The 26,674-nt window shown below is 55.2% G+C and overlaps 2 protein-coding genes across 2 annotated transcripts in view; one reads left to right on the top strand and one right to left on the bottom strand.

The window, feature by feature from the left end:
* LOC125687615 (translational activator of cytochrome c oxidase 1) overlaps positions 1-10,911 on the bottom strand; it is a 24,755-nt gene extending 13,844 nt beyond the window's left edge. The window contains exons 1-2 of the mRNA XM_048932837.1: positions 10,838-10,911; positions 3,774-3,956 (exon numbers count right to left, since the gene is read on the bottom strand). Of these exons, the coding sequence (XP_048788794.1) occupies positions 3,774-3,951 (178 nt within the window). The 5' untranslated portion in view covers positions 3,952-3,956; positions 10,838-10,911. The remainder of the gene's footprint in view (positions 1-3,773; positions 3,957-10,837) is intronic.
* A 4,007-nt stretch (positions 10,912-14,918) lies between these two features.
* The window catches only part of LOC125687624 (sodium/glucose cotransporter 2-like), a gene marked incomplete at its 3' end in the record, with an annotated part of 32,003 nt that continues 20,247 nt past the window's right edge, over positions 14,919-26,674 (top strand). The window contains exons 1-2 of the mRNA XM_048932848.1: positions 14,919-15,078; positions 19,547-19,618. Coding sequence (XP_048788805.1) covers positions 15,001-15,078; positions 19,547-19,618 — 150 coding nt within the window. The remainder of the gene's footprint in view (positions 15,079-19,546; positions 19,619-26,674) is intronic.

The following is a 26,674-nucleotide window of genomic DNA, read 5'->3' as shown; positions in this document are numbered from 1 at the left end:
CCTCTTTGTCTCCCTATGGGTCTCTATGACTCCCTATGGGTCTCTATGGGTCCCTATGTCTCCCTATGTCTCCCTATGTCTCCCTATGTCTCCCTATGGCTCCCTATGGGTCTCTATGGGTCCCTATGGGCCCCCACTCACCGGCAGCAGCAGCCCTGACCCTGGCACTCAGGCGCTGGATGAGCTGTGGGTCCTATGGGTCCCCATGTCTCCCTATGCCTCCCTATGGGTCTCTATGGGTCCCTATGTCTCCCTATGACTCCCTATGGGTCCCTATGGTCCCTATGTCTCCCTATGTGTCTCCATGGGTCCCATTGTGTCCCTATGTCTCTCTATATGTCCCTATGGGTCTCTATGGATCCCTATGGGTCTCTATGGGTCCCTATGGGTCCCCATGTGTCCCTATGGTCCCTATGGGTCTCTATAGGTCCCCACTCACCCGGGCAGCAGCAGCCCTGATCCTGGCGCAGAGGCGCTGGATGAGCTGTGGGTCCTATGGGTCCCCATGTGTCCCCATGTATCCCTATGGGTCCCTATGTGTCCCTATGGGTCTCTATGGGTCCCTATGTCTCCCTATGGGTCTCTATGTCTCCCTATGGGTCTCTATGTGTCCCTATGGCTCCCTATGGGTCCCTATGTCTCCCTATGGGTCTCTATGTCTCCCTATGGTCCCTATGGGTCTCTATGTGTCCCCATGTATCCCTATGGGTCTCTATGGATCCCTTTGTGTCCCTATGTGTCCCTATGTGTCCCTATGTGTCCCTATGGGTCCCTATGTGTCCCTATGTGTCCCTATGTGTCCCTATGGGTCCCTATGGGTCTCTATGGGTCCCTATGGTCCCTATGTCTCCCTATGGGTCTCTATGGGTCCCTATGTCTCCCTATGTGTCCCTATGTCTCCCTATGGGTCCCTATGGGTCTCTATGGGTTCCTATGGGTTTCTATGAGTCTCTATGGGGCTCCATGGGGCTCTATGTGTCCCTATGGGTCCCTATGTGTCCCTATGCCTCCCTATGGGTCTCTATGGGTCCCTATGTGTCCCTATGTGTCCCTATGGGTCCCTATGTCTCCCTATGGGTCTCTATGGGTCCCTATGGGTCCCCATGTCTCCCTATGTCTCCCTATGGGTCCCTATGTCTCTCTATGGGTCCCTATGGGTCCCTATGGGTCCCTATGGGCCTCTATGACTCCCTATGGCTCCTTATGGGTTGCTATGGGTCCCTATGGGGGTCCCTATGGGTCTCTATGTGTCCCTAGGTGTCCCTATGTCTCCCTATGGGTCCCTATGGGTCCCTATGGGTCCCTATGGTTCCTATGGTCCCTATGTGTCCCTATGGGTCTCTATGTGTCCCTATGCCTCCCTATGGGTCTCTATGGGTCCCTATGTCTCCCTATGTCTCCCTATGGGTCCCTATGTCTCCCTATGGGTCCCTATGTCTCCCTATGTCTCCCTATGGTCCCTATGTCTCCCTATGGGTCTCTATAGGTCCCCACTCACCGGCAGCAGCAGCCCTGACCCTGGCACTCAGGCGCTGGATGAGCTGTGGGTCCTATGGGTCCCTATGTCTCCCTATGCATCCCTATGTCTCCCTATGTCTCCCTATGGGTCCCTATGGGTCCCCATGTCTCCCTATGGGTCCCTATGTCTCCCTATTGGTCTGTATGTGTCCCTATGGTTCTCTATGGGTCCCTATGGGTCTCTATGACTCCCTATGTCTCCCTATGGTCCCTATGTGTCCCTATGGGTCTCTATGTCTCCCTATGTATCCCTATGGATCCCTATGGGTCCCCATGTGTCCCCATTTGTCCCTATGTGTCCCTATGGGTCTCTACGTCTCCCTATGTGTCTCTATGGGTCCCTAGTGGTCCCTATGTGTCCCCATGTGTCCCTATGGGTCCCTATGTCCCTATGTCTCCCTATGTGTCCCTATGGGTCTCTATGGGTCCCTATGGCTCCCTATGGGTCTCTATGGGTCTCTATGTCTCCCTATGGGTCTCTATGGGTCTCTATGGGTCTCCATGGGTCCCCACTCACCGGCAGCAGCAGCCCTGATCCTGGCACTCAGGCGCTGGATGAGCTGTGGGTCCTATGGGTCCCTATGTCTCCCTATGGGTCCCTATGTCTCCCTATGGGTCCCTATGTCTCCCTATGGGTCCCTATGGGTCTCTATGGGTCTCTATGGGTCCCCACTCACCAGCAGCAGCAGCCCTGACCCTGGCACTCAGGCGCTGGATGAGCTGTGGGTCCTATGGGTCCCTATGTGTCCCTATGGGTCCCTATGGGTCTCTATGGGTCTCTATGGGTCCCTTTGTCTCCCTATGGGTCTCTATGGGTCTCCATGGGTCCCCACTCACCGGCGGCAGCAGCCCTGACCCTGGCACACAGGCGCTGGATGAGCTGTGGGTCCTATGTCTCCCTATGGGTCTCTATGTGTCCCTATGTCTCCCCATGTCTCCCTATGGGTCCCTATGTCTCCCTATGTGTCCCTATGGGTCCCCATGTGTCCCTATGGGTCCCTATGGGTCCCTATGCCTCCCTATGTCTCCCTATGTCTCCCTATGTCTCCCTATGGGTCCCTATGTCTCCCTATGGGTCTCTATGGGTCTCTATGGGTCTCTATGGGTCCCTATGGGTCTCTATGTGTCCCTACGCATCCCCATGCATCCTTATGTGTCCCTATGGGTCTCTATGGGTCCCTATGGGTCTCTATGTGTCCCTATGGCTCCCTATGTCTCCCTATGGGTCCCTATGTCTCCCTATGTCTCCCTATGTCTCCCTATTGGTCTCTATGGGTCCCTATGTCTCCCTATGGTTCTCTATGGGTCCCTATGGGTCTCTATGGGTCTCCATGGGTCCCCACTCACCGGCGGCAGCAGCCCTGACCCTGGCACTCAGGCGCTGGATGAGCTGTGGGTCCTATGGGTCCCTATGTGTCCCTATGGGTCCCTATGTGTCCCTATGTGTCCCTATGTGTCCCCATGTGTCCCTATGGGTCCCCATTTGTCCCTATGTCTCTCTATGGGTCCCTATGTGTCTCTATGGTTCTCTATGGGTCTCTATGGGTCTCTATGGGTCTCTATGGATCCCTATGTGTCCCTATGGGTCCCTATGTCTCCCTATGGGTCCCTATGTCTCCCTATGTCTCTCTATGGGTCCCTATGTCTCCCTATGTCTCCCTATGTGTCCCTATGTGTCCCTATGGTCCCTATGGGTCTCTATGTCTCCCTATGGGTCTCTATGGGTCCCTATGGTCCCCACTCACCAGCAGCAGCAGCCCTGACCCTGGCACTCAGGCGCTGGATGAGCTGTGGGTCCTATGGGTCCCTATGTCTCCCTATGTCTCCCTATGTCTCCCTATGGCTCCCTATGTCTCCCTATGTCTCCCTATGGGTCTCTATGTCTCCCTATGGGTCTCTATGGGTCTCTATGGGTCCCTATGTGTCCCCTATGGGTCCCTATGTCTCCCTATGTCTCCCTATGGGTCTCTATGTGTCCCTATGTATCCCTATGTCTCCCCATGTGTCCCTATGTGTCTCTTTGTCTCCCTATGGGTCTCTATGACTCCCTATGGGTCTCTATGGCTCCCTATGTCTCCTATGTCTCCCTATGTCTCCCTATGGGTCTCTATGGGTCTCTATAGGTCCCCACTCACCGGCAGCAGCAGCCCTGACCCTGGCACTCAGGCGCTGGATGAGCTGTGGGTCCTATGGGTCCCCATGTCTCCCTATGTCTCCCTATGGGTCTCTATGGGTCTCCATGGGTCCCCACTCACCAGCAGCAGCAGCCCTGACCCTGGCACTCAGGCGCTGGATGAGCTGCGCCCGCTCTCCGTCCCGCTGCCCTTTGTGGTGCCGCACTTTGGACCAGCGGTTGTGGCCGGCGCTCGACGGCGCCCCCATGTGGACCAGGCGGCACCAGCGGGCAACCGTCATGGCGGCCGGCGGGGCCATGGGGCCTGGGGGGGGATGGGGGGGGATGTGGGGCACGGAGGGGACGGGATGGAGCAACGTGTGGGGATGGGGATCCAGGTATGGACCCACACAGCCCCATATGGACCCACACAGCCCCACATGGGCCCACACAGCCCCCTCTGGTCCCATATATCCCCATATGGACCCACACAACCCCATAATGCCCCATATAACCCCATATGGCCCCACACAACCCTGTATGGTCCCATATATCCCATATGGACCCACACAGCCCCAAAAGGACCCATATATCCCATATGGACCCATGTGTCTCCCTCTGGTCCCATATAACCCCATATGGACCCACATATCTCCCATAGGGGCCCATATATCCCATATGGACCCACACAGCCTCATATGGTCCCCATATAACCCCATATGGACCCACATATCACCCTCTGGTCCCATATAACCCCATATGGCCCCACACAACCCCATAAGGCCCCTATATATCCCCATATGGACCCACACAGCCCCACATGGTCCCATATAACCCCATATGGACCCACATATCACCCTCTGGTCCCATATAACCCCATATGGCCCCATATAACCCCATATGGACCCACACAGCCCCATATGGCCCCATATATCCCATATAGACCTACACAGCCCCATATGGACCCACACAACCCCATATGGACCCGCACAGCCCCTCTGGTCCCATATAACCCCATATGGACCCACATATCACCCTCTGGTCCCATATATCCCCATATGGACCCACACAACCCCATAATGCCCCATATAACCCCCATATGGCCCCACACAACCCTGTATGGTCCCATATAACCCCATATGGACCCACACAGCCCCATATTCCCATATATCCCATAGGGGCCCACACAACCCCATATGGTCCCATATAACCCCATATGGACCCACACAGCCTCATATGGTCCCATATAACCCCATATGGTCCCACATAACCCCATATGGACCCACGTACCTCCCTCTGGTCCCATATAACCCCATATGGCCCCATATAACCCCATATGGACCCACACAGCCCCATATGTCCCCATATAACCCCATAGGGACCCACACAGCCCCATATGGACCCACATATCTCCCTCTGGTCCCATATAAACCCATATGGCCCCATATAACCCCAAATGGCCCCACACAACCCTGTATGGTCCCATATAACCCCATATGGACCCACACAGCCTCCTCTGGTCCCATATAGTCCCATATGGCCCCATATAACCCCATATGGACCCACACAGCCCCACATGGCCCCATATAACCCCATATGGACCCGCACAGCCCCATATGGACCCACACAGCCCCACATGGCCCCATATAACCCCATATGAACCCACACTGCCCCCATATGGACCCACACAGCCCCATATGGACCCACATAACCCCATATAGTCCCATATAATCCCATATGGACCCACACAGCCCCACATGGTCCCATATAACCCCATATGGACCCACACAACCCCGTATGGCCCCATATAACCCCATATGGACCCACACAGCCTCATATGGTCCCATATATCCCATAGGGGCCCACACAACCCCATATGGACCCACACTGCCCCATATGATCCCCATAACCCCATATGATCCCCATAACCCCATATGGTCCCCATAACCCCATATGGACCCACACAACTCCATATGGCCCCCATATATCCCCATATGGACCCACACAACCCCATATGGACCCATATAACCCCCATATGGAGCCACATAACCCCATATGGCCCCACACTGCCCCATATGGACCCACATATCTCCCTCTGGTCCCATATATCCCATATGGACCCACACAGCCCCACCTGGTCCCATATATCCCATATGGACCCACACAACCCCATATGGCCCCCATAACCCCCAAAATCCCGCAAAGTCCCCAAAAATCCCTCATAAATGCCCCAAAATGCCCCCAAAAAGCCCTAAAATCCCCCAAAATCCCCCCCAAAATCCCCCATAAATCCCCCCAAAGTCCCCAAAAGTCCCCTAAAATGCCCCCAAAGTCCCCAAATTCCCCCATAAAATCCCCCAAAACCCCAAAAGTCCCCTAAAATCCCCCAAAATCCCCCCCAAAACCCCAAAAATCCCCCATAAATCCCCCAAAAATACCCCCAAAAATACCCCCAAAAAATACCCCCGAAATGCCCCCAAAACCCCATAAATCCCCCCAAATCCCCCCCAAAATCCCCCAACAATCCCCTGAAATGCCTCCAAAACCCCAAAATCCCCCCAAAATCCCCAAATTCCCCCCATATGTCAAAAAGACCCCAAAAATCCCCAAAAGTGCCCAAAATGCCCCAAATCCCCCAAAAGTCCCAAAAAAATCCCCAAAATTCCCTGAAATCCCCCCAAATTCCCCAAAATGCCTCCAAAAATCCCCCAAATCCCCCAAAAGTCCCCAAAAATCCCCCATAATGCCCCCCAAAAGTCCCCCAAAATCCCCCCAAATCCCCAAAAGTCCCAAAAAAACCACAAAAACCCCCTAAAATCCCCCAAAATCCCCCATAAAATCCCCCAGAAACCCCAAAAATCCCCTAAAATGCCCCCAAAACCCCATAAATCCCCCAAAAACCCCCAAAAATCCCCCATAAATCCCCCCATAATCCCCCAAAATCCCCCAAAGACCCCAAAAATCCCCCATAAATGCCCCAAAATGACCCCAAAATCCCCGAAAATCCCCCATAAATGCCCCAAAATCCCCCCCAAAATCCCCCAAAATCCCTTGAAACCCCCAAAATCCCCAAATTCCCCCCAAAATGCCCCCAAAATCCCCCAAAAACACCAAAAATCCCCCCAAAATCCCAATAATCCCCCAAAAGTCCCCCAAAATCCCCCCTAAATCCCCCCAAAATCCCCCAAAATCCCCTAAAATCCCCCAAAACCCCAAAAATCCCCAGAAATGCCCCCAAATCCCCAAAAGTCCCCCATAAATCCCCCAAAAACTCGAAAAGTCCCCTAAAAACCCAAAAATCCCCCATAAAATCCCCCAAAAGACCCCAAAAATCCCCCGAAAGTCCCCTAAAAACCCAAAAATCCCCCATAAAATCCCCCCAAAATCCCCCATAAATCCCCCCAAAACCCCAAAATCCCCTAAAAACCCCCAAATATCCCCCAAAATCCCCTAAAATCCCAAAACTCCCCAAAATGGCCCCAAAATCCCCCCCAAAAATCCCCCAAAATGCCCCCAAAAATCCCCCATAATTCCCCCCAAAACCCCATAAATCCCCCATAAATCCCCCAAAATGCTCCAAATCTCCCCCAAATCCCCCCAAATTCCCCCAAATCCCCCAAAATCCCCCCAAAAATCCCAAAAAATCCCCAAAATCCCCCCATAATCCCCCAAAGACCCCAAAAATCCCCCATAAATCCACCAAAAATCCCCAAAATGCCCCCCAAAACCCCAAAAGTCCCCAAGACCCCAAAAATCCCCCATAAATCCCCCAAAATCCCCCTAAAATCCCCCAAAATGCCCCCAGAATCCCCCCAAAACCCCATAAATCCCCCAAAATCCCCCCAATATCCCAAAAATCCCCCAAAACCCCATAAATCCCCCCAAAAAACCCCCATAAATGCCCCCAAAAATCCCCCATAAATCCACCCAAAACCCCAAAACCCCCCAAAATCCCCCCAAAGTCCCCCAAAATCCCCAAAAGACCCCAAAAATCCCCCAAAAATCCCCCCAAAAATCCCAAAAGTCCCCTAAAATCCCCCCAAAACCCCAAAATCCCCCATAAATCCCCCATAAATGCCCCAAAGACCCCAAAAAAGCCCCAAAACCCCCAAAATCCCCCCAAAATCCCCCCAAAATGCCCCCAAAATCCCCCCAAAACCCTAAAATCCCCCATAAATCCCTGATAAATGCCCCCAAAACCCCCAAAAATCCCCCATAAATGCCCCAAATCCCCCAAAAAAGCCCCAAAATCCCCCCCAAAATCCCCCCAAAATCCTCCAAAATCCCCCCAAAAATCCCCTAAAATGCCCCCAAAGCCCCAAAAGTCCCCCAAAATCCCCCAAATTCCCCCAAATCCCCCCAAAATCCCAAAAATCTCCCATAAATCCCCCATAAAATCCCCCAAAACCCCCAAAAATCCCCCAAAATGCCCCCAAAATCCCCCATAAATCCCCCCCAAAACCCCAAAAGTCCCCTAAAATCCCCCAAAATTGCCCCCAAAAATCCCCTAAAATGCCCCCAAAAATCCCCCAAAAACCCCCCATAAATCCCCCAAAAACCCCCCATAAATCCCCCAAACACCCCCCATAAATCCCCAAAACCCTAAAAATACCCCAAAAACCCCATAAATCCCCCAAAAACCCCAAAAATCCCCCATAAATGCCCGAAAAAATCCCCCCCAAAATCCCCCACAATCCCCCCAAAAATCCCCCAAAATGCCCCCCAAAATCCCCATAAATCCCCCAAAGACCCCAAAAATCCCCCATAAATGCCCCAAATCCCCCAAAAAAGCCCCAAAATCCCCCCAAAATCCTCCAAAATGCCCCAAAAATCCCCCTAAAACCCCCCATTAATCGCCACCAAAAATCCCCCATAAAATCCCCCCTAAATCCCCAAAAATCCCAAAAGTCGCCTAAAACCCCATAAATCCCCCAAAATGCCCCCAAAACCCCAAAAATTCCCCATAAATCCCCCAAAATGCCCCCAAAAACCCCAAAAGTCCCCTAAAATCCCCCCAAAATCCCCCAAAATCCCCTAAAATCCCCCAAAATGCCCCCAAAACCCCCAAAAATCCCCCATAAATCCCCCAAAAATCCCCCATCATTCCCCCAAAATCCCAAAACCCCAAAAGTCCCCAAAAATCCCCCAAAATCCCTCAAAAATCCCAAAAGTCCCCCAAAACCAGAAAAATCCCCATAAAAGCCCCCAAAAGTCCCCCATAAATCCCCCCAAATCCCCCAAAATGCCCCCAAAAATCCCCCATAATTCCCCCCAAAACCCAATAAATCCCCCAAAAATCCCCCAAAAATTCCCCCCAAAACCCCAAAAGTCCCCTAAAATCCCCCAAAATTGCCCCCAAAAATCCCCTAAAATGCCCCCAAAAATCCCCTAAAATCCCATAAATCCCCCAAAATCCCCCCCAAAACCCCCCAAAAATCCCCAAAAATGCCCCCAAAATCCCCCATAATTCCCCCCAAAAACCCCAAAAGTCCCCTAAAATCCCCCCAAAATCCCCCCAAAATGCCCCAAAATGCCCCAAAATGCCCCAAATCCCCCCCAAAATCCCCAAAATCCCCCAAAGTCCCCAAATCCCCCCCAAAATCCCCTAAAATCCCCCAAAATCATCCAAAATCCCCCCAATATCCCAAAAATCCCCCCAAAACCCCAAAATCCCCCCAAAATCCCCCAAAATCCCCCAAAATGCCCCAAAAAATCCCCCATAAATCCCCCAAAACCCTAAAAAATACCCCAAAATCCCCCAAAATGCCCCCAAAACCCCCCAAAAGTCCCCCATAAATCCCCCAAAATGCCCCCAAAACTCCCCCAAAAACCCCAAAAATCCCCCATAAAATCCCGAAAACCCCCCCATAAATCCCCCCAAAAATCCCCCAAAAACCCCAAAAAATGCCCCCAAAATTGCCCCAAAACTCCCAAAATATCCAAAATCCCCCCAAATCCCCCAAAAACCCTAAAAATACCCCCAAATTCCCCCCAAATCCCCCCCAAAATCCCAAAATCCCCCAAAATGCCCCCAAAATCCCCCCAAAAACCCCGAAAATCCCCCATAAAATCCCCCAAAATGACCCCAAAATCCCCCATAAATCCCCCAAAAATCACCCCAAAAATCCCCCCAAAAATCCCCCAAAAATCCCCCCAAAAATCCCCCAAAAAGACCCCGTAAATCCCCCAAAATGCCCCCAAAAATGCCTCAAAATGACCCCAAAATCCCCCAAAAGTCCCCTAAAATCCCCCCAAAGTCCCCCAAAATGCCCAAAAAGTCCCCAAAAATGCCTCAAAATGCCCCAAAATCCCCCAAATCCCTCCAATATCCGAAAAATCCCCCCAAAACCCCATAAAAGCCCCCAAAACCCCCCATAAATCCCCAAAAATCCCCCATAAATGCCCCCAAAACCCCAAAACTCCAAAATCCCCCAAAACCCCAAAAATCCCCTAAAATGCCCCCAAAATCCCCCCAAAAACCCCAAAAATCCCCCATAAAATCCCCCAAAATGACCCCATAATCCCCCATAATGCCCCCAAAAATCCCCCAAAATGCCCCCAAAAATGCCTCAAAATGCCCCCAAAACCCCAAAAGTCCCCCAAAATCCCCCAAAACGCCCCAAAATCCCCCATAAATCCCCCAAAACCCCCAAAAGTCCCCCATAAATCCCCCCAAAATCCCCCAAAAACCCCCCATAAATCCCCCATAAATCCCCCAAAAATCCCCCAAAATGCCCCAAATCTCCCCCAAATCCCCCCAAATTCCCCCCAAATCCCCCAAAAGACCCCCAAAATCCCCCCAAAGTCCCCCAAAAACCCCAAATATCCCCCATAAATCCCCCAAAATGCCCCCAAAAACCCCAAAAGTCCCCAAAAATCCCCCAAAAATCCCCCAAAACCCTAAAAATACCCCAAAATCCCCCAAAATCCCCCAAAATGTCCCCAAAACCCCCCATAAATCCCCCAAAAACCCCAAAAATCCCCCATAAATCCCCCCAAAAATCCCCCATAAATCCCCGCAAAATCCCCCATAATTCCCCCCAAAAGACCCCAAAAATGCCCCAAAATGCCCCAAATCCCCCCAAATTCCCCCAAATCCTCCAAAAGACCCAAAAATCCCCCAAAATCCCCAAAAAACCCCAAAAAACCCCAAAATCCCCCAAAAATCCCCCAAAATCCCCCCCCAAATCCCCCCTCCCCCATTACCGCCCGCCGCAAAGGATCGTGGGAGGCGGGAAGCGGAAGCAGCGCCTCCCTGTGACGTCACCAAAGCGCGCCGCGCTCCCCTCCCCACCCCTTTCCCGCCTTTCAGCGACCCCTCGCTTCTCCCCGCCCCCCACTTCCGGCGCGCGCCTGACGTCACTTCCGCTCGCCGGGTCGGATCCCCCCCCAAAAGCCGCTTTTTCACCCCAAAATAAAAAACGCCGCCGCCGCCAAACGGGCCGAAATGGAGTGGGGGGGGGCTGAGGGGCTCTATGGGGATTCTATGGGGAGCTATGGGGCGCTATGGGCTCTATGGGGCTCTATGAGGCTCTATAGGGATTCTATGGGGCTCTATGGGGCTCTATGGGGTCTCTATGGGGCTCTATGGGGCTCTATAGGGATTCTATGGGGCGCTATGGGGCTCTATAGGGATTCTATGGGGCTCTGTGGGGCTCTATAGGGATTCTATGGGGCTCTATGGGGTCTATGGGGATATATGAGGATCTATGGGGTCTCTATGGGGTCTCTATGGGGCTCTGTGGGGCTCTATGGGGCTCTATGGGGCTCTATGGGGCTCTGTGGGTCTCTATGGCTCTCTATGGGGTCTCTATGGGTCCGTATGGGGATCTATCGGTCTCATTGGAGCTCTATGGGGCTCTATGGGGTCTCTATGGGTCTCTATGGGTCTCTATGGGGTCTCTATGGGTCCCTATGGGTCCCTATGGGGCTCTATGGGGCTCTATGGGGCTCTATGGGGTCTCTATGGGTCCCTATGGGTCCCTATGGGGCTCTATGGGGCTCTATGGAGCTCTATGGGGTCTCTATGGGTCCGTATGGGGTTTCTATGGGGTCCCTATGGGTCCCTATGGGTCCGTATGGAGCTCTATGGGGCTCTATGAGGTCTCTATGGGTCCCTACGGGTCTCTATGGGTCTCTGTGGGTCTCCATGGGTCTCTATGGGTCTGTATGGTGTCTCTATGGGGTCTCTATGGGTCCCTATGGGTTTCTATGGGTCCCTATGGGGCTCTATGGGGCTCTATGGGGCTCTATGGGGTCTCTATGGGTCCCTATGGGTCTCTATGGGGCTCTATGGAGCTCTCTGGGGTCTCTATGGGTCTCTATGGGGTTTCTATGGGGTCCCTATGGGTCCCTATGGGTCCGTATGGGGATCTATGGGGTCTCTACGGGTCTCTATGGGGTCTCTATGGGGCCTCTATAGGGCCCCTATGGGTCTCTATGGGTCCCAATGGAGCTCTATGGGGCTCTATGGGTCTCTATGGGTCAATATGGGGATCTATGGGGTCTGTATGGGGTCTCTGTGGGTCCCTATGGGTCCCTATGGGTCCGTATGGCTCCCTATGGGTCCCTATGGGTCTCCATGGGTCTCTATGGGGCTCTGTGGGTCCCTATGGGTCTCTATGGGTCTCTATGGGGCTCTGTGGGTCCCTATGGGTCTCTATGGGTCTCTATGGCTCCGTATGGGTCCCTATGGGTCTCTATGGGGTTTCTATGGGTCCCTATGGGTCCGTATGGACCTCTATGGGGCTCTATGGGTCTCTATGGGGTCCCTATGGGTCTCTATGGGGCTCTATGGGCCTCTATAGGGTCTCTATAGGGTCTCTATGGGGTCTTTATGGGGTCTCTACGGGTCTCTGTGGGTCTCTGTGGGTCTCTGTGGGGTCTCTATGGGTCTGTATGGGGTCGCTATGGGTCTCTATGGGTCCGTATGGGGATCTATGGGGTCTCTATGGGGCCTCTATGGGGTCCCTATGGGGCTCTATGGGTCTCTATGGGTCTCTATGGGACTCTGTGGGTTTCTATGGGGTCTCTTTGGGTCTCTATGGGTCCCTATGGGTCCCTATTGGTCCCTATGGCTCCCTATGGGTCTCTATGGGTCCCTATGGGTTTCTATGGCTCCCTATGGCTCCCTATGTGTCCCTATGGCTCCCTATGGCTCTCTATGGGTCCCTGTGGGTCCCTATGGGGTCCCTATGGGTCCCTATGGGTCTCTATGGGTCTCTATGGGTCCGTATGGAGCTCTATGGGGTCTCTATGGTCTCTATCGGATTCTATGGGGTCTCTGTGGGATCTCTATGGGTCTCTATAGGACCTCTATGGGGTCTCTATGGGTCCGTATGGGTCTGTATGGGTCTCTATGGGGCTCTATGGGTCTCTATGTGGTCCTTATAGGGATCTATGGGGCTCTATGGGGCTCTATGGGGCTCTATGGGTCTTTATGGGGTCTGAATGGGTCCCTATGGGTCCCTATGGGGCTCTATGGGTCCCTATGGGTCCCTATGGGTCTCTATGGGTCTCTATGGGGTCCCTATGGGTGTCTATGACTCCCTATGGGGTCCCTATATTTCCCTATGTCTCCCTATGGGGCCTCTATGGGTCTCCATGGGTCTCTATGGCTCCCTATGGGTCCCTATGGGTCTCTATGGGTCTCTATGGGTCGCTATGGGTCTCTATGGGTCCGTATGGGGATCTATGGGTTCTCTATGGGGCCCCTATAGGGTCCCTATGGGTCCCTATGGGTCCCTATGGTTCCCTATGGGTCTGTATGGGTCTCTATGGGTCTCTATGGCTCCCTATGCATCCCTATGGGTCTCTATGTGTCCCTATGGCTACCTATGGGTCCCTATGGCTCCCTATGGCTCCCTATGGGTCCCTATTGGTCCCTATGGCTCCCTATGGGTCCCTATGGGTCCCTATGGCTCCCTATGGCTCCCTATGGGTCCCTATTGGTCCCTATGGCTCCCTATGGGTCCCTATGGCTCCCTATGGCTCCCTATTGGTCCCTATGGGTCCCTATGGGTCTCTATGGGTCCCTATGGGGTCTCTATGGGGCTCTATGCGGCTCTATGGGGTTCCTGTGGGGTCCTTATGGGTACCTATGTGTCTCTATGGGGTCCCTATGGGTCCCTATGGCTCCCTATGGGTCTGTATGGCTCTTTATGGGGCACTATGGGGTCTCTATGGGTAACTGTGGGTCCCTATGGGTCTCTCTGGGGCTCTATGGGTCTCTATGGGGTCTATGGGGTCTCTATGGGGCTCTATGGGGTCCCTATGGGTCCCTATGGCTCCCTATGGGTCTGTATGGCTCTTTATGGGGCACTATGGGGTCTCTATGGGTAACTGTGGGTCCCTATGGGTCTCTCTGGGGCTCTATGGGTCTCTATGGGGTCTATGGGGTCTCTATGGGGCTCTATGGGGTCCCTATGGGTCTCTGTGTGTCCCTATGGGTCTCTATGGGTCCCTATGGGTCTCTATGGGTCTCTATGGGTCCCTATGGGTCCCTATGGGTCTCTATGGGGTCCCTATGGGTCCCTATGGCTCCCTATGGGTCTGTATGGCTCTCTATGGGTCCCTATGGGGTCTCTATGGGTCCCTGTGGGTCCCTATGAGTCCCTATGGGTCTCTCTGGGGCTCTATGGGTCTCTATGGGGTCCCTATGTGTCCCTATGGGTCCCTATGCCTCCCTATGGGTCTCTATGGCTCCCTATGGGTCTCTATGGGTCCCTATGGGTCCCTATGGGTCCCTATGGCTCCCTATGGGTCTCTATGGGTCCCTATGGGTCCCTATGGGTCTCTATGGCTCCCTATTGCTCCCTATGTGTCCCTATGGGTCCCTATGGCTCCCTATGGGTCCCTATGGTCCCTATGGCTCCCTATGGGTCCCTATGGGCTCCCTATGGTTCCCTATGGGTCCCTATGGCTCCCTATGGCTCCCTATGGGTCGCTATGTGTCTCTATGGGTCCCTATGGCTCCCTATGACTCCCTATGGGTCCCTATGGCTCCCTATGGGTCCCTATGGGTCCCTATGGCTCCCTATGGGTCCCTATGGCTCCCTATGGGTCTCTATGGGTCCCTATGGGTCTCTATGGGTCCCTATGGGTCCCTATGGGTCTCTATGGGTCCCTATGGCTCCCTATGGCTCCCTATGGCTCCCTATGGGTCCCTATGGGTCCCTTCTCCCCTTCTCCCCCCTCTGTGTCCCCATCTGCCCCCGCGATTCTATGGGGCACTGAACCGTCCCCAATTGGGGGGCGGAGCTCCAACCCCCCCCCCCCCTCCCCCTCGGCCCTACGGCAGCTGTGGGGCAGAGGTGTGGGGCAGAGCTGTGGGGCAGAGGTGTGGGGCAGAGGTGTGGGGCGGCCCCACAATGAGCGTGGCTGTGGATCCTTGGGATCTGGGGGTCCTGGGGGGGTATTTCGTCTGCGTCTTCGCTGTGGGATTGTGGGTAAGTTGTGGGGTGGGACCCATAAGTGTGGGGTGGGACCCATAAGTGAACCTGTGGGACCCATAAGTGTGGGGTGGGACCCATAAGTGGAGCTCTGGGACCCATAAGTGAAACTGTGGGACCCATAAGTGTGGGGTGGGACCCATAAGTGTGGGGTGGGACCCACAAGTGGAGCTCTGGGACCCATAAGTTGTGGGGTGGGACCCATAAGTTGTGGGGTGGGACCCATAAGTTGTGTGGGGGGACCCAGAAGTGAACCTGTGGGACCCATAAGTTGTGGGGTGGGACCCATAAGTGAACCTGTGGGACCCATAAGTTGTGGGGTGGGACCCATAAGTGAAACTGTGGGACCCATAAGTGATCCTGTGGGACCCATAAGTGTGGGGTGGGACCCATAAGTGAACCTGTGGGACCCATAAGTTGTGGGGTGGGACCCATAAGTTGTGGGGTGGGACCCATAAGTGAACCTGTGGGACCCATAAGTTGTGGGGTGGGACCCATAAGTTGTGGGGTGGGACCCATAAGTGAACCTGTGGGACCCATAAGTGTGGGGGGGACCCATAAGTGTGGGGTGGGACCCATAAGTGTGGGGTGGGACCCATAAGTGAACCTGTGGGACCCATAAGTGAACCTGTGGGACCCATAAGTTGTGGGGTGGGACCCATAAGTGTGGGGGGGGACCCATAAGTGTGGGGTGGGACCCAGAAGTGGAGCTCTGGGACCCATAAGTAAAACTGTGGGACCCATAAGTGTGGGGTGGGACCCATAAGTGTGGGGCGGGACCCATAAGCGCCCCATAAGTGTGGGGTGGGACCCATAAGTGCCATATAGGACCCATAACTGCCCCATAACTGCCCCATAAGTGCCATATAGGACCCATAAGTGCCCCATAAGTGCCCCATAAGTGCCATACAGGCCCCACAAGTGCCCCATAAGTGCCCCACAAGTGCCCCATAAGTGCCATATAGGCCCCATAAGTGCCCCATAAGTGCCATACAGGCCCCATAAGCGCCCCATAAGTGCCATATAGGACCCATAAGTGCCCCATAAGTGCCATATAGGACCCATAAGTGCCCCATAAGTGCCCCATAAGTGCCCCACAAGTGCCCCATAAGTGCCATATAGGCCCCATAAGTGCCCCATAAGTGCCATACAGGCCCCATAAGCGCCCCATAAGTGCCATACAAGCCCCATAAGTGCCCCATAAGTGCCATATAGGACCCATAAGTGCCCCATAAGTGCCCCATAAGCGCCCCATAAGTGCCATATAGGACCCATAAGTGCCCCATAAGTGCCCCATAAGTGCCCCATAAGTGCCATATAGGACACATAACTGCCCCATAAGTGCCCCATAACTGCCCCATAAGTGCCCCATAAGTGCCATATAGGACCCATAAGTGCCCCATAAGTGCCCCCTAAGTGCTGTATAGGACCCACAAGTGCCCCATAAGTGCCCCACAAGTGCCCCATAAGTGCCCCATAAGTGCTGTATAGGACCCACAAGTGCCCCATAAGTGCCCCATAAGTGCCCCACAAGTGACCCATAAGTGCCCCACAAGTGCCCCATAAGTGCCATACAGGCCCCATAACTGCCCCATAGCTGCCCCATAAGCGCCCCATAGCTGCCCCATAAGTGCCCTACAGGCCCCACAAGTGCCCCATAACCACCCCCCCCCCTCTGCCCCACACCGCAGTTGTTTTTTTAACCCCTGACCCCATAATGGGGGGGGGGGGAGGATTTGGGGTTAATGATTGGCAGCGGGGCTGTGGGGGCAGTGGGGCAGCGGGGAGGGGGGGATGTGGGGCCCTATGGGGATCTATGGGGCGCTATGGGGCGCTATGGGGATCTATGGGGCGCTATGGGGCGCTATGGGGATCTATGGGGCGCTATGGGGCTCTATGGGTCGCTATGAGGCGCTATGGGGATCTATGGGGATCTATGGGGCGCTATGGGGCTCTATGGGCCTCTATGGGGTCTCTATGGGGCTCTATGGGGATCTATGGGGCTCTATGGGGCGCTGTGGGGCTCTATGGGGTCTCTATGGGGCTCTATGGGGATCTATGGGGTGCAGTGGGGCTCTATGGGTCTCTATGGGGATCTATGGGGCGCTGTGGGGCTCTATGGGGCGCTATGGGGCTCTATGGGGCTCTATGGGGCTCTATGTTGCTCTATGGGGCTCCATGGGGCTCTGTGGGGCTCTATGGGGCGCTATGGGGTGCTATGGGGATCTATGGGGCGCTGTGGGGCTCTATGGGGCTCTATGGGGCTCTATGGGGCTCTATGGGGTGCTGTGGGGCTCTATGGGGCGCTATGGGGCTCAGTGGGGCTCTATGGGGTTCCATGGGTCCCTATGGGTCTCTGTGGGGCTCTATGGGGCTCTATGGGGCTCTGTGGGGGATCTATGGGACTCTATGGGATCTCTATGGGTCTCTATGGGGCTCCATGGGGCGCTATGGGGCTCTATGGGGATCTATGGGGTTCTATGGGGCTTTATGGGTCTATATGGGGTCTCTATGGGGCTCAGTGGGGCTCTATGGGGATCTATGGGGCTCTATGGGGTCGTTATAGGGATCTATGGGGCTCTATGGGGCACTACGGGGCGCTATGGGGATCTATGGGGCGCTGTGGGGCCTCTATGGGGCTGTATGGGGCTCTATGGGGATCTATGGGGCACTATGGGGCTCTATGGCACGCTATGGGGCTCCATGGGGCTCTGTGGGGCTCTATGGGGCTCTATGGGGCTCCATGGGGCGCTATGGGGCTCTATGGGGATCTATGGGGATCTATGGGGCGCTGTGGGGATCTGTGGGGTCTGAATGGGGCTCTAAGGGTCTCTATGTGTCTCTATGGGGCTCTATGGGGCGCTGTGGGGCACTATGTGTCTATATGGGGCTCTATGGGGTCTGAATGGGTCTCTATGGGGCTCTATGGGTCCCTATGGGTCTCCATGTGTTTCTATGGGGCTCTATGCATCTCTATGTGTCTCTATGGGGCCATCCTGCTCCATACTGCTCCATACTGGTCCATACTGGTCTATACTGGTTTATACTGGTCCATACTGCTCCATACTGGTCCATACTGGTTCATACTGGTCCTTACTGGTTTATACTGGTCCATACTGCTCCATACTGCTCCATACTGCTCCATACTGGTCCATACTGGTCCTTACTGGTTTATACTGGTCCATACTGGTCCATACTGGTTTATACTGGTCCATACTGGTCCATACTGGTCCATACTGGTCCATACTGGTCCATACTGGTCCATACTGGTTTATACTGGTCCATACTTGTCCATACTGCTCCATACTGGTCCTTACTGGTCCATACTGGTCCATACTGGTCCATACTGGTCCATACTGGTCCTTACTGGTCCATACTGGTCCATACTGGTCCATACTGGTCCTTACTGGTCCATACTGGTCCATACTGGTCCGTACTGCTCCATACTGGTCCTTACTGGTTTATACTGGTTCATACTGCTCCATACTGGTTCATACTGGTCCATACTGGTCCATACTGGTTTATACTGGTCCATACTGCTCCATACTGGTCCATACTGGTCCTTACTGGTCCATACTGGTCCTTACTGGTCCATACTGGTCCATACTGGTCCATACTGGTCCATACTGGTCCATACTGGCTTATACTGGTCCATACTGGTCCATACCGATCCATACTGGTCCATACTGCTCCATACTGGTCCTTACTGGTTTATACTGGTTCATACTGCTCCATACTGGTTCATACTGGTCCATACTGGTCCATACTGGTTTATACTGGTCCATACTGCTCCATACTGGTCCATACTGGTCCTTACTGGTCCATACTGGTCCTTACTGGTCCATACTGGTCCATACTGGTCCATACTGGTCCATACTGCTCCATACTGGTCCATACTGGTCCTTACTGGTCCATACTGCTCCATACTGCTCCATACTGCTCCATACTGGTCCATACTGGTCCATACTGGTTTATACTGCTCCATACTGCTCCATACTGGTCCATACTGGTCCTTACTGGTCCATACTGGTCCATACTGGTCCATACTGCTCCATACTGCTCCATACTGGTCCATACTGGTCCATACTGGCTTATACTGGTCCATACTGGTCCATACCGATCCATACTGGTCCATACTGGTCCATACTGGTCCTTACTGGTCCATACTGCTCCATACTGCTCCATACTGGTCTATACTGGTCCATACTGGTTTATACTGGTCCATACTGCTCCATACTGGTCCATACTGCTCCATACTGGTTTAAACTGGTCCATACTGGTCCATACTGGTCCATACTGGTCCTTACTGGTTCATACTGGTCCATACTGGTTTATACCGGTTTATACTGGTCCATACTGGTTTATACTGGTCCATACTGGTCCATACTGCTCCATACTGCTCCATACTGGTTTATACTGGTCCTTACTGGTCCATACTGGTCCTTACTGGTTTATACTGGTTCAGTCCCTCAGGCGCAGCACCCGCAGCTCCATCAGCGGATATTTCCTGGCCGGGAGGAGAATGGGATGGGCGGCAGTGAGTCCTATGGGTGCTATGGGTCCCATGGGTGCTATGGGTGCTATGGGTGCTATGGGTGCTATGGGTCCCATGGGTGCTATGGGTGCTATGGGTGCTATGGGTGCTATGGGTCCCATGGGTGCTATGGGTCCCATGGGTGCTATGGGTGCTATGGGTGCTATGGGTGCTGTGGGTGCTATGGGTGCTATGGGTGCTATGGGTGCTATGGGTGCTGTGGGTCCCATGGGTGCTATGGGTGCTGTGGGTGCTATGGGTGCTATGGGTGCTGTGGGTCCCATGGGTGCTATGGGTGCTGTGGGTGCTATGGGTGCTGTGGGTGCTATGGGTGCTATGGGTGCTATGGGTCCCATGGGTGCTATGGGTGCTATGGGTGCTGTGGGTCCCATGGGTGCTATGGGTGCTATGGGTGCTATGGGTGCTATGGGTGCTATGGGTCCCATGGGTGCTATGGGTGCTATGGGTGCTATGGGTGCTGTGGGTGCTATGGGTGCTGTGGGTGCTGTGGGTCCCATGGGTGCTATGGGTGCTATGGGTGCTATGGGTGCTGTGGGTGCTATGGGTGCTATGGGTCCCATGGGTGCTATGGGTGCTGTGGGTCCCATGGGTGCTATGGGTGCTGTGGGTGCTGTGGGTGCTATGGGTGCTATGGGTGCTGTGGGTGCTATGGGTGCTATGGGTGCTATGGGTGCTGTGGGTCCCATGGGTGCTATGAATGCTATGGGTCCCATGGGTGCTATGGGTGCTATGGGTGCTATGGCTCCCATGGGTGCTATGGGTGCTATGGGTCCCATGGGTGCTATGGGTGCTGTGGGTGCTATGGGTGCTGTGGGTCCCATGGGTGCTATGGGTGCTATGGGTGCTGTGGGTGCTGTGGGTGCTATGGGTGCTGTGGGTCCCATGGGTGCTATGGGTGCTATGGGTGCTATGGGTGCTGTGGGTCCCATGGGTGCTATGGGTGCTATGGGTCCCGTGGGTGCTGTGGGTCCCATGGGTGCTGTGGGTCCCATGGGTGCTATGGGTGCTATGGGTCCCATGGGTGCTGTGGGTGCTATGGTTGCTATGGGTGCTGTGGGTGCTATGGGTGCTGTGGGTCCCATGGGTGCTATGGGTGCTGTGGGTCCCATGGGTGCTATGGGTCCTATGGGTGCTGTGGGTGCTATGGGTGCTATGGGTCCCATGGGTGCTATGGGTGCTATGGGTGCTATGGGCGCTATGGGTGCTATGGGTGCTATGGGTCCCATGGGTGCTGTGGGTGCTATGGGTCCCATGGGTGCTGTGGGTGCTATGGGTGCTGTGGGTCCCATGGGTGCTATGGGTGCTATGGGTGCTATGGGTGCTATGGGTGCTATGGGTGCTATGGGTGCTATGGGTCCTATGGGTGCTATGGGTGCTATGGGTGCTATGGGTCCCATGGGTGCTATGGGTGCTATGGGTCCCATGGGTGCTATGGGTGCTGTGGGTGCTATGGGTGCTGTGGGTCCCATGGGTGCTATGGGTGCTATGGGTGCTGTGGGTGCTGTGGGTGCTATGGGTGCTGTGGGTCCCATGGGTGCTATGGGTGCTATGGGTGCTATGGGTGCTGTGGGTCCCATGGGTGCTATGGGTGCTATGGGTCCCGTGGGTGCTGTGGGTCCCATGGGTGCTGTGGGTCCCATGGGTGCTATGGGTGCTATGGGTCCCATGGGTGCTGTGGGTGCTATGGTTGCTATGGGTGCTGTGGGTGCTATGGGTGCTGTGGGTGCTATGGGTGCTATGGGTGCTATGGGTCCCATGGGTGCTATGGGTGCTATGGTTGCTATGGGTGCTATGGGTGCTATGGGTGCTGTGGGTGCTATGGGTGCTATGGGTGCTATGGGTGCCATGGGTCGCATGGGTGCTATGGGTGCTATGGGTGCTATGGGTCCCAAGGGTGCTATGGGTGCTATGGGTGCTATGGGTCGCATGGGTGCTATGGGTGCTATGGGTGCTATGGGTGCTATGGGTCCCAAGGGTGCTATGGGTGCTATGGGTGCTATGGGTGCTATGGGTGCTGTGGGTGCTATGGGTGCTATGGGTGCTATGGGTCCCATGGGTGCTATGGGTGCTATGGGTGCTGTGGGTGCTGTGGGTGCTATGGGTGCTGTGGGTGCTGTGGGTGCTATGGGTGCTGTGGGTGCTGTGGGTGCTATGGGTGCTATGGGTGCCATGGGTGCTATGGGTGCTATGGGTGCTATGGGTGCTATGGGTCCCATGGGTGCTATGGGTGCTATGGGTGCTGTGGGTGCTGTGGGTGCTATGGGTGCTATGGGTGCTATGGGTGCTATGGGTCCCATGGGTGCTATGGGTGCTGTGGGTGCTGTGGGTCCCATGGGTGCTGTCGGTCCCATGGGTGCTATGGGTGCTATGGGTGCTATGGGTGCTATGGGTCCCATGGGTGCTATGGGTGCTATGGGTCCCATGGGTGCTATGGGTGCTATGGGTGCTGTGGGTCTCAATGGGTGCTATGGGTGCTATGGGTGCTGTGGGTGCTATGGGTGCTATGGGTGCTATGGGTGCTATGGGTGCTGTGGGTGCTGTGGGTGCTGTGGGTGCTGTGGGTGCTATGGGTCCCATGGGTGCTATGGGTGCAATGGGTGCTATGGGTGCTATGGGTGCTATGGGTCCCATGGGTGCTATGGGTGCTGTGGGTGCTATGGGTGCTATGGGTGCTATGGGTGCTATGGGTCCCATGGGTGCTATGGGTGCTATGGGTGCTGTGGGTGCTATGGGTGCTATGGGTGCTATGGGTCCCATGGGTGCTATGGGTCCCATAAGTGCTATGGGTGCTATGGGTGCTATGTGTCCTAAGGGTGCTATGGGTGCTATGGGTGCCATGGGTGCTATGGGTGCTATGGGTCCCATGGGTGCTATGGGTGCTATGGGTGCTATGGGTGCTATGGGTCCCATGGGTGCTATGGGTGCTATGGGTGCCATGGGTGCTATGGGTGCTGTGGGTGCTATGGGTGCTATGGGTGCTATGGTTGCTATGGGTGCTATGGGTGCTATGGGTCCCATGGGTGCTATGGGTGCTATGGGTGCTATGGGTGCTGTGGGTGCAATGGGTGCTATGGGTCCCATGGGTGCTATGGGTGCTGTGGGTGCTGTGGGTCCCATGGGTGCTGTGGGTCCCATGGGTGCTATGGGTGCTATGGGTGCTATGGGTGCTATGGGTCCCATGGGTGCTATGGGTGCTATGGGTCCCATGGGTGCTATGGGTGCTATGGGTGCTGTGGGTCTCAATGGGTGCTATGGGTGCTATGGGTGCTGTGGGTGCTATGGGTGCTATGGGTGCTATGGGTGCTATGGGTGCTATGGGTCCCATGGGTGCTATGGGTGCTATGGGTGCTATGGGTGCTATGGGTCCCATGGGTGCTATGGGTGCTATGGGTCCCATGGCTGCTATGGGTGCTATGGGTGCTATGGGTGCTGTGGGTCCCATGGGTGCTATGGGTGCTATGGGTGCTATGGGTGCTGTGGGTCCCAAGGGTGCTATGGGTGCTATGGGTGCTATGGGTGCTATGGGTCCCAAGGGTGCTATGGGTGCTATGGGTGCTATGGGTGCTATGGGTGCTGTGGGTGCTATGGGTGCTATGGGTGCTATGGGTCCCATGGGTGCTATGGGTGCTATGGGTGCTGTGGGTGCTGTGGGTGCTATGGGTGCTGTGGGTGCTGTGGGTGCTATGGGTGCTGTGGGTGCTGTGGGTGCTATGGGTGCTATGGGTGCCATGGGTGCTATGGGTGCTATGGGTGCTATGGGTGCTATGGGTCCCATGGGTGCTATGGGTGCTATGGGTGCTGTGGGTGCTGTGGGTGCTATGGGTGCTATGGGTGCTATGGGTGCTATGGGTCCCATGGGTGCTATGGGTGCTGTGGGTGCTGTGGGTCCCATGGGTGCTGTCGGTCCCATGGGTGCTATGGGTGCTATGGGTGCTATGGGTGCTATGGGTCCCATGGGTGCTATGGGTGCTATGGGTCCCATGGGTGCTATGGGTGCTATGGGTGCTGTGGGTCTCAATGGGTGCTATGGGTGCTATGGGTGCTGTGGGTGCTATGGGTGCTATGGGTGCTATGGGTGCTATGGGTGCTGTGGGTGCTGTGGGTGCTGTGGGTGCTGTGGGTGCTATGGGTCCCATGGGTGCTATGGGTGCAATGGGTGCTATGGGTGCTATGGGTGCTATGGGTCCCATGGGTGCTATGGGTGCTGTGGGTGCTATGGGTGCTATGGGTGCTATGGGTGCTATGGGTCCCATGGGTGCTATGGGTGCTATGGGTGCTGTGGGTGCTATGGGTGCTATGGGTGCTATGGGTCCCATGGGTGCTATGGGTCCCATAAGTGCTATGGGTGCTATGGGTGCTATGTGTCCTAAGGGTGCTATGGGTGCTATGGGTGCCATGGGTGCTATGGGTGCTATGGGTCCCATGGGTGCTATGGGTGCTATGGGTGCTATGGGTGCTATGGGTCCCATGGGTGCTATGGGTGCTATGGGTGCCATGGGTGCTATGGGTGCTGTGGGTGCTATGGGTGCTATGGGTGCTATGGTTGCTATGGGTGCTATGGGTGCTATGGGTCCCATGGGTGCTATGGGTGCTATGGGTGCTATGGGTGCTGTGGGTGCAATGGGTGCTATGGGTCCCATGGGTGCTATGGGTGCTGTGGGTGCTGTGGGTCCCATGGGTGCTGTGGGTCCCATGGGTGCTATGGGTGCTATGGGTGCTATGGGTGCTATGGGTCCCATGGGTGCTATGGGTGCTATGGGTCCCATGGGTGCTATGGGTGCTATGGGTGCTGTGGGTCTCAATGGGTGCTATGGGTGCTATGGGTGCTGTGGGTGCTATGGGTGCTATGGGTGCTATGGGTGCTATGGGTGCTATGGGTCCCATGGGTGCTATGGGTGCTATGGGTGCTATGGGTGCTATGGGTCCCATGGGTGCTATGGGTGCTATGGGTCCCATGGCTGCTATGGGTGCTATGGGTGCTATGGGTGCTGTGGGTCCCATGGGTGCTATGGGTGCTATGGGTGCTATGGGTGCTGTGGGTGCTATGGGTGCTATGGGTGCTATGGGTCCCATGGGTGCTATGGGTGCTATGGTTGCTATGGGTGCTATGGGTGCTATGGGTGCTGTGGGTGCTATGGGTGCTATGGGTGCTATGGGTGCCATGGGTCGCATGGGTGCTATGGGTGCTATGGGTGCTATGGGTCCCAAGGGTGCTATGGGTGCTATGGGTGCTATGGGTCGCATGGGTGCTATGGGTGCTATGGGTGCTATGGGTGCTATGGGTCCCAAGGGTGCTATGGGTGCTATGGGTGCTATGGGTGCTATGGGTGCTGTGGGTGCTATGGGTGCTATGGGTGCTATGGGTCCCATGGGTGCTATGGGTCCCATAAGTGCTATGGGTGCTATGGGTGCTATGGGTGCTGTGGGTGCTGTGGGTGCTATGGGTGCTGTGGGTGCTATGGGTGCAATGGGTGCTATGGGTGCTATGGGTGCTATGGGTGCTATGGGTGCTATGGGTGCTATGGGTCCCATGGGTGCTATGGGTGCTGTGGGTGCTGTGGGTGCCATGGGTGCTATGGGTGCTATGGGTGCTATGGGTGCTATGGGTCCCATGGGTGCTATGGGTCCCATGGGTGCTGTCGGTCCCATGGGTGCTATGGGTGCTATGGGTGCTATGGGTGCTATGGGTCCCATGGGTGCTATGGGTGCTATGGGTCCCATGGGTGCTATGGGTGCTATGGGTGCTGTGGGTCTCAATGGGTGCTATGGGTGCTATGGGTGCTGTGGGTGCTATGGGTGCTATGGGTGCTATGGGTCCCATGGGTGCTATGGGTCCCATAAGTGCTATGGGTGCTATGGGTGCTATGGGTGCTATGGGTGCTGTGGGTGCTATGGGTGCTATGGGTGCAATGGGTGCTATGGGTCCCATGGGTGCTATGGGTGCTATGGGTGCTATGGGTGCAATGGGTGCTATGGGTGCTATGGGTGCTATGGGTGCTATGGGTGCTATGGGTGCTATGGGTCCCATGGGTGCTATGGGTGCTGTGGGTGCTGTGGGTGCCATGGGTGCTATGGGTGCTATGGGTGCTATGGGTGCTATGGGTCCCATGGGTGCTATGGGTGCTATGGGTGCTGTGGGTGCTGTGGGTGCTATGGGTGCTGTGGGTGCTATGGGTGCTATGGGTGCTATGGGTGCTATGGGTCCCATGGGTCCCATGGGTCCCATGGGTGCTGTGGGTGCTATGGGTGCTATGGGTGCTATGGGTGCTGTGGGTGCTATGGGTGCTATGGGTGCTATGGGTGCTATGGGTGCTATGGGTGCTATGGGTGCCATGGGTGCTGTGGGTCCCATGGGTGCTATGGGTGCTATGGGTGCTATGGGTCCCATGGGTGCTATGGGTGCTATGGTTGCTGTGGGTCCCATGGGTGCTATGGGTGCTATGGGTGCTATGGGTCCCATGGGTGCTATGGGTCCCATGGGTGCTATGGGTGCTATGGGTGCTATGGGTCCCATGGGTGCTATGGGTGCTATGGGTACTATGGGTGCTATGGGTGCTATGGGTGCTATGGGTACTATGGGTGCTGTGGGTGCTATGGGTCCCATGGGTCCTATGGGTGCTATGGGTGCTGTGGGTCCCATGGGTGCTATGGGTCCCATGGGTGCTATGGGTGCTATGGGTGCTATGGGTGCTATGGGTGCTGTGGGTGCTGTGGGCGCTATGGGTCCCATGGGTGCTATGGGTGCTATGGGTGCTATGGGTGCTATGGGTCCCATGGGTGCTATGGGTGCTGTGGGTGCTATGGGTGCTATGGGTGCTATGGGTGCTATGGGTGCTATGGGTCCCATGGGTGCTATGGGTGCTATGGGTCCCATGGGTGCTATGGGTGCTGTGGGTGCTGTGGGTGCCATGGGTGCTATGGGTGCTATGGGTGCTATGGGTGCTATGGGTCCCATGGGTGCTATGGGTGCTGTGGGTCCCATTAGTGCTATGGGTGCTAAGGGTCCCATGGGTGCTATGGGTGCTGTGGGTGCTGTGG

The sequence above is a fragment of the Lagopus muta genome, unplaced genomic scaffold (assembly GCF_023343835.1).
Source record: "Lagopus muta isolate bLagMut1 unplaced genomic scaffold, bLagMut1 primary scaffold_120, whole genome shotgun sequence".
Taxonomy (NCBI): domain Eukaryota; kingdom Metazoa; phylum Chordata; class Aves; order Galliformes; family Phasianidae; genus Lagopus; species Lagopus muta.
The sequence above is the reverse complement of the archived record's forward strand: the minus strand, read 5'-3'. Positions and strand labels throughout refer to the sequence as shown.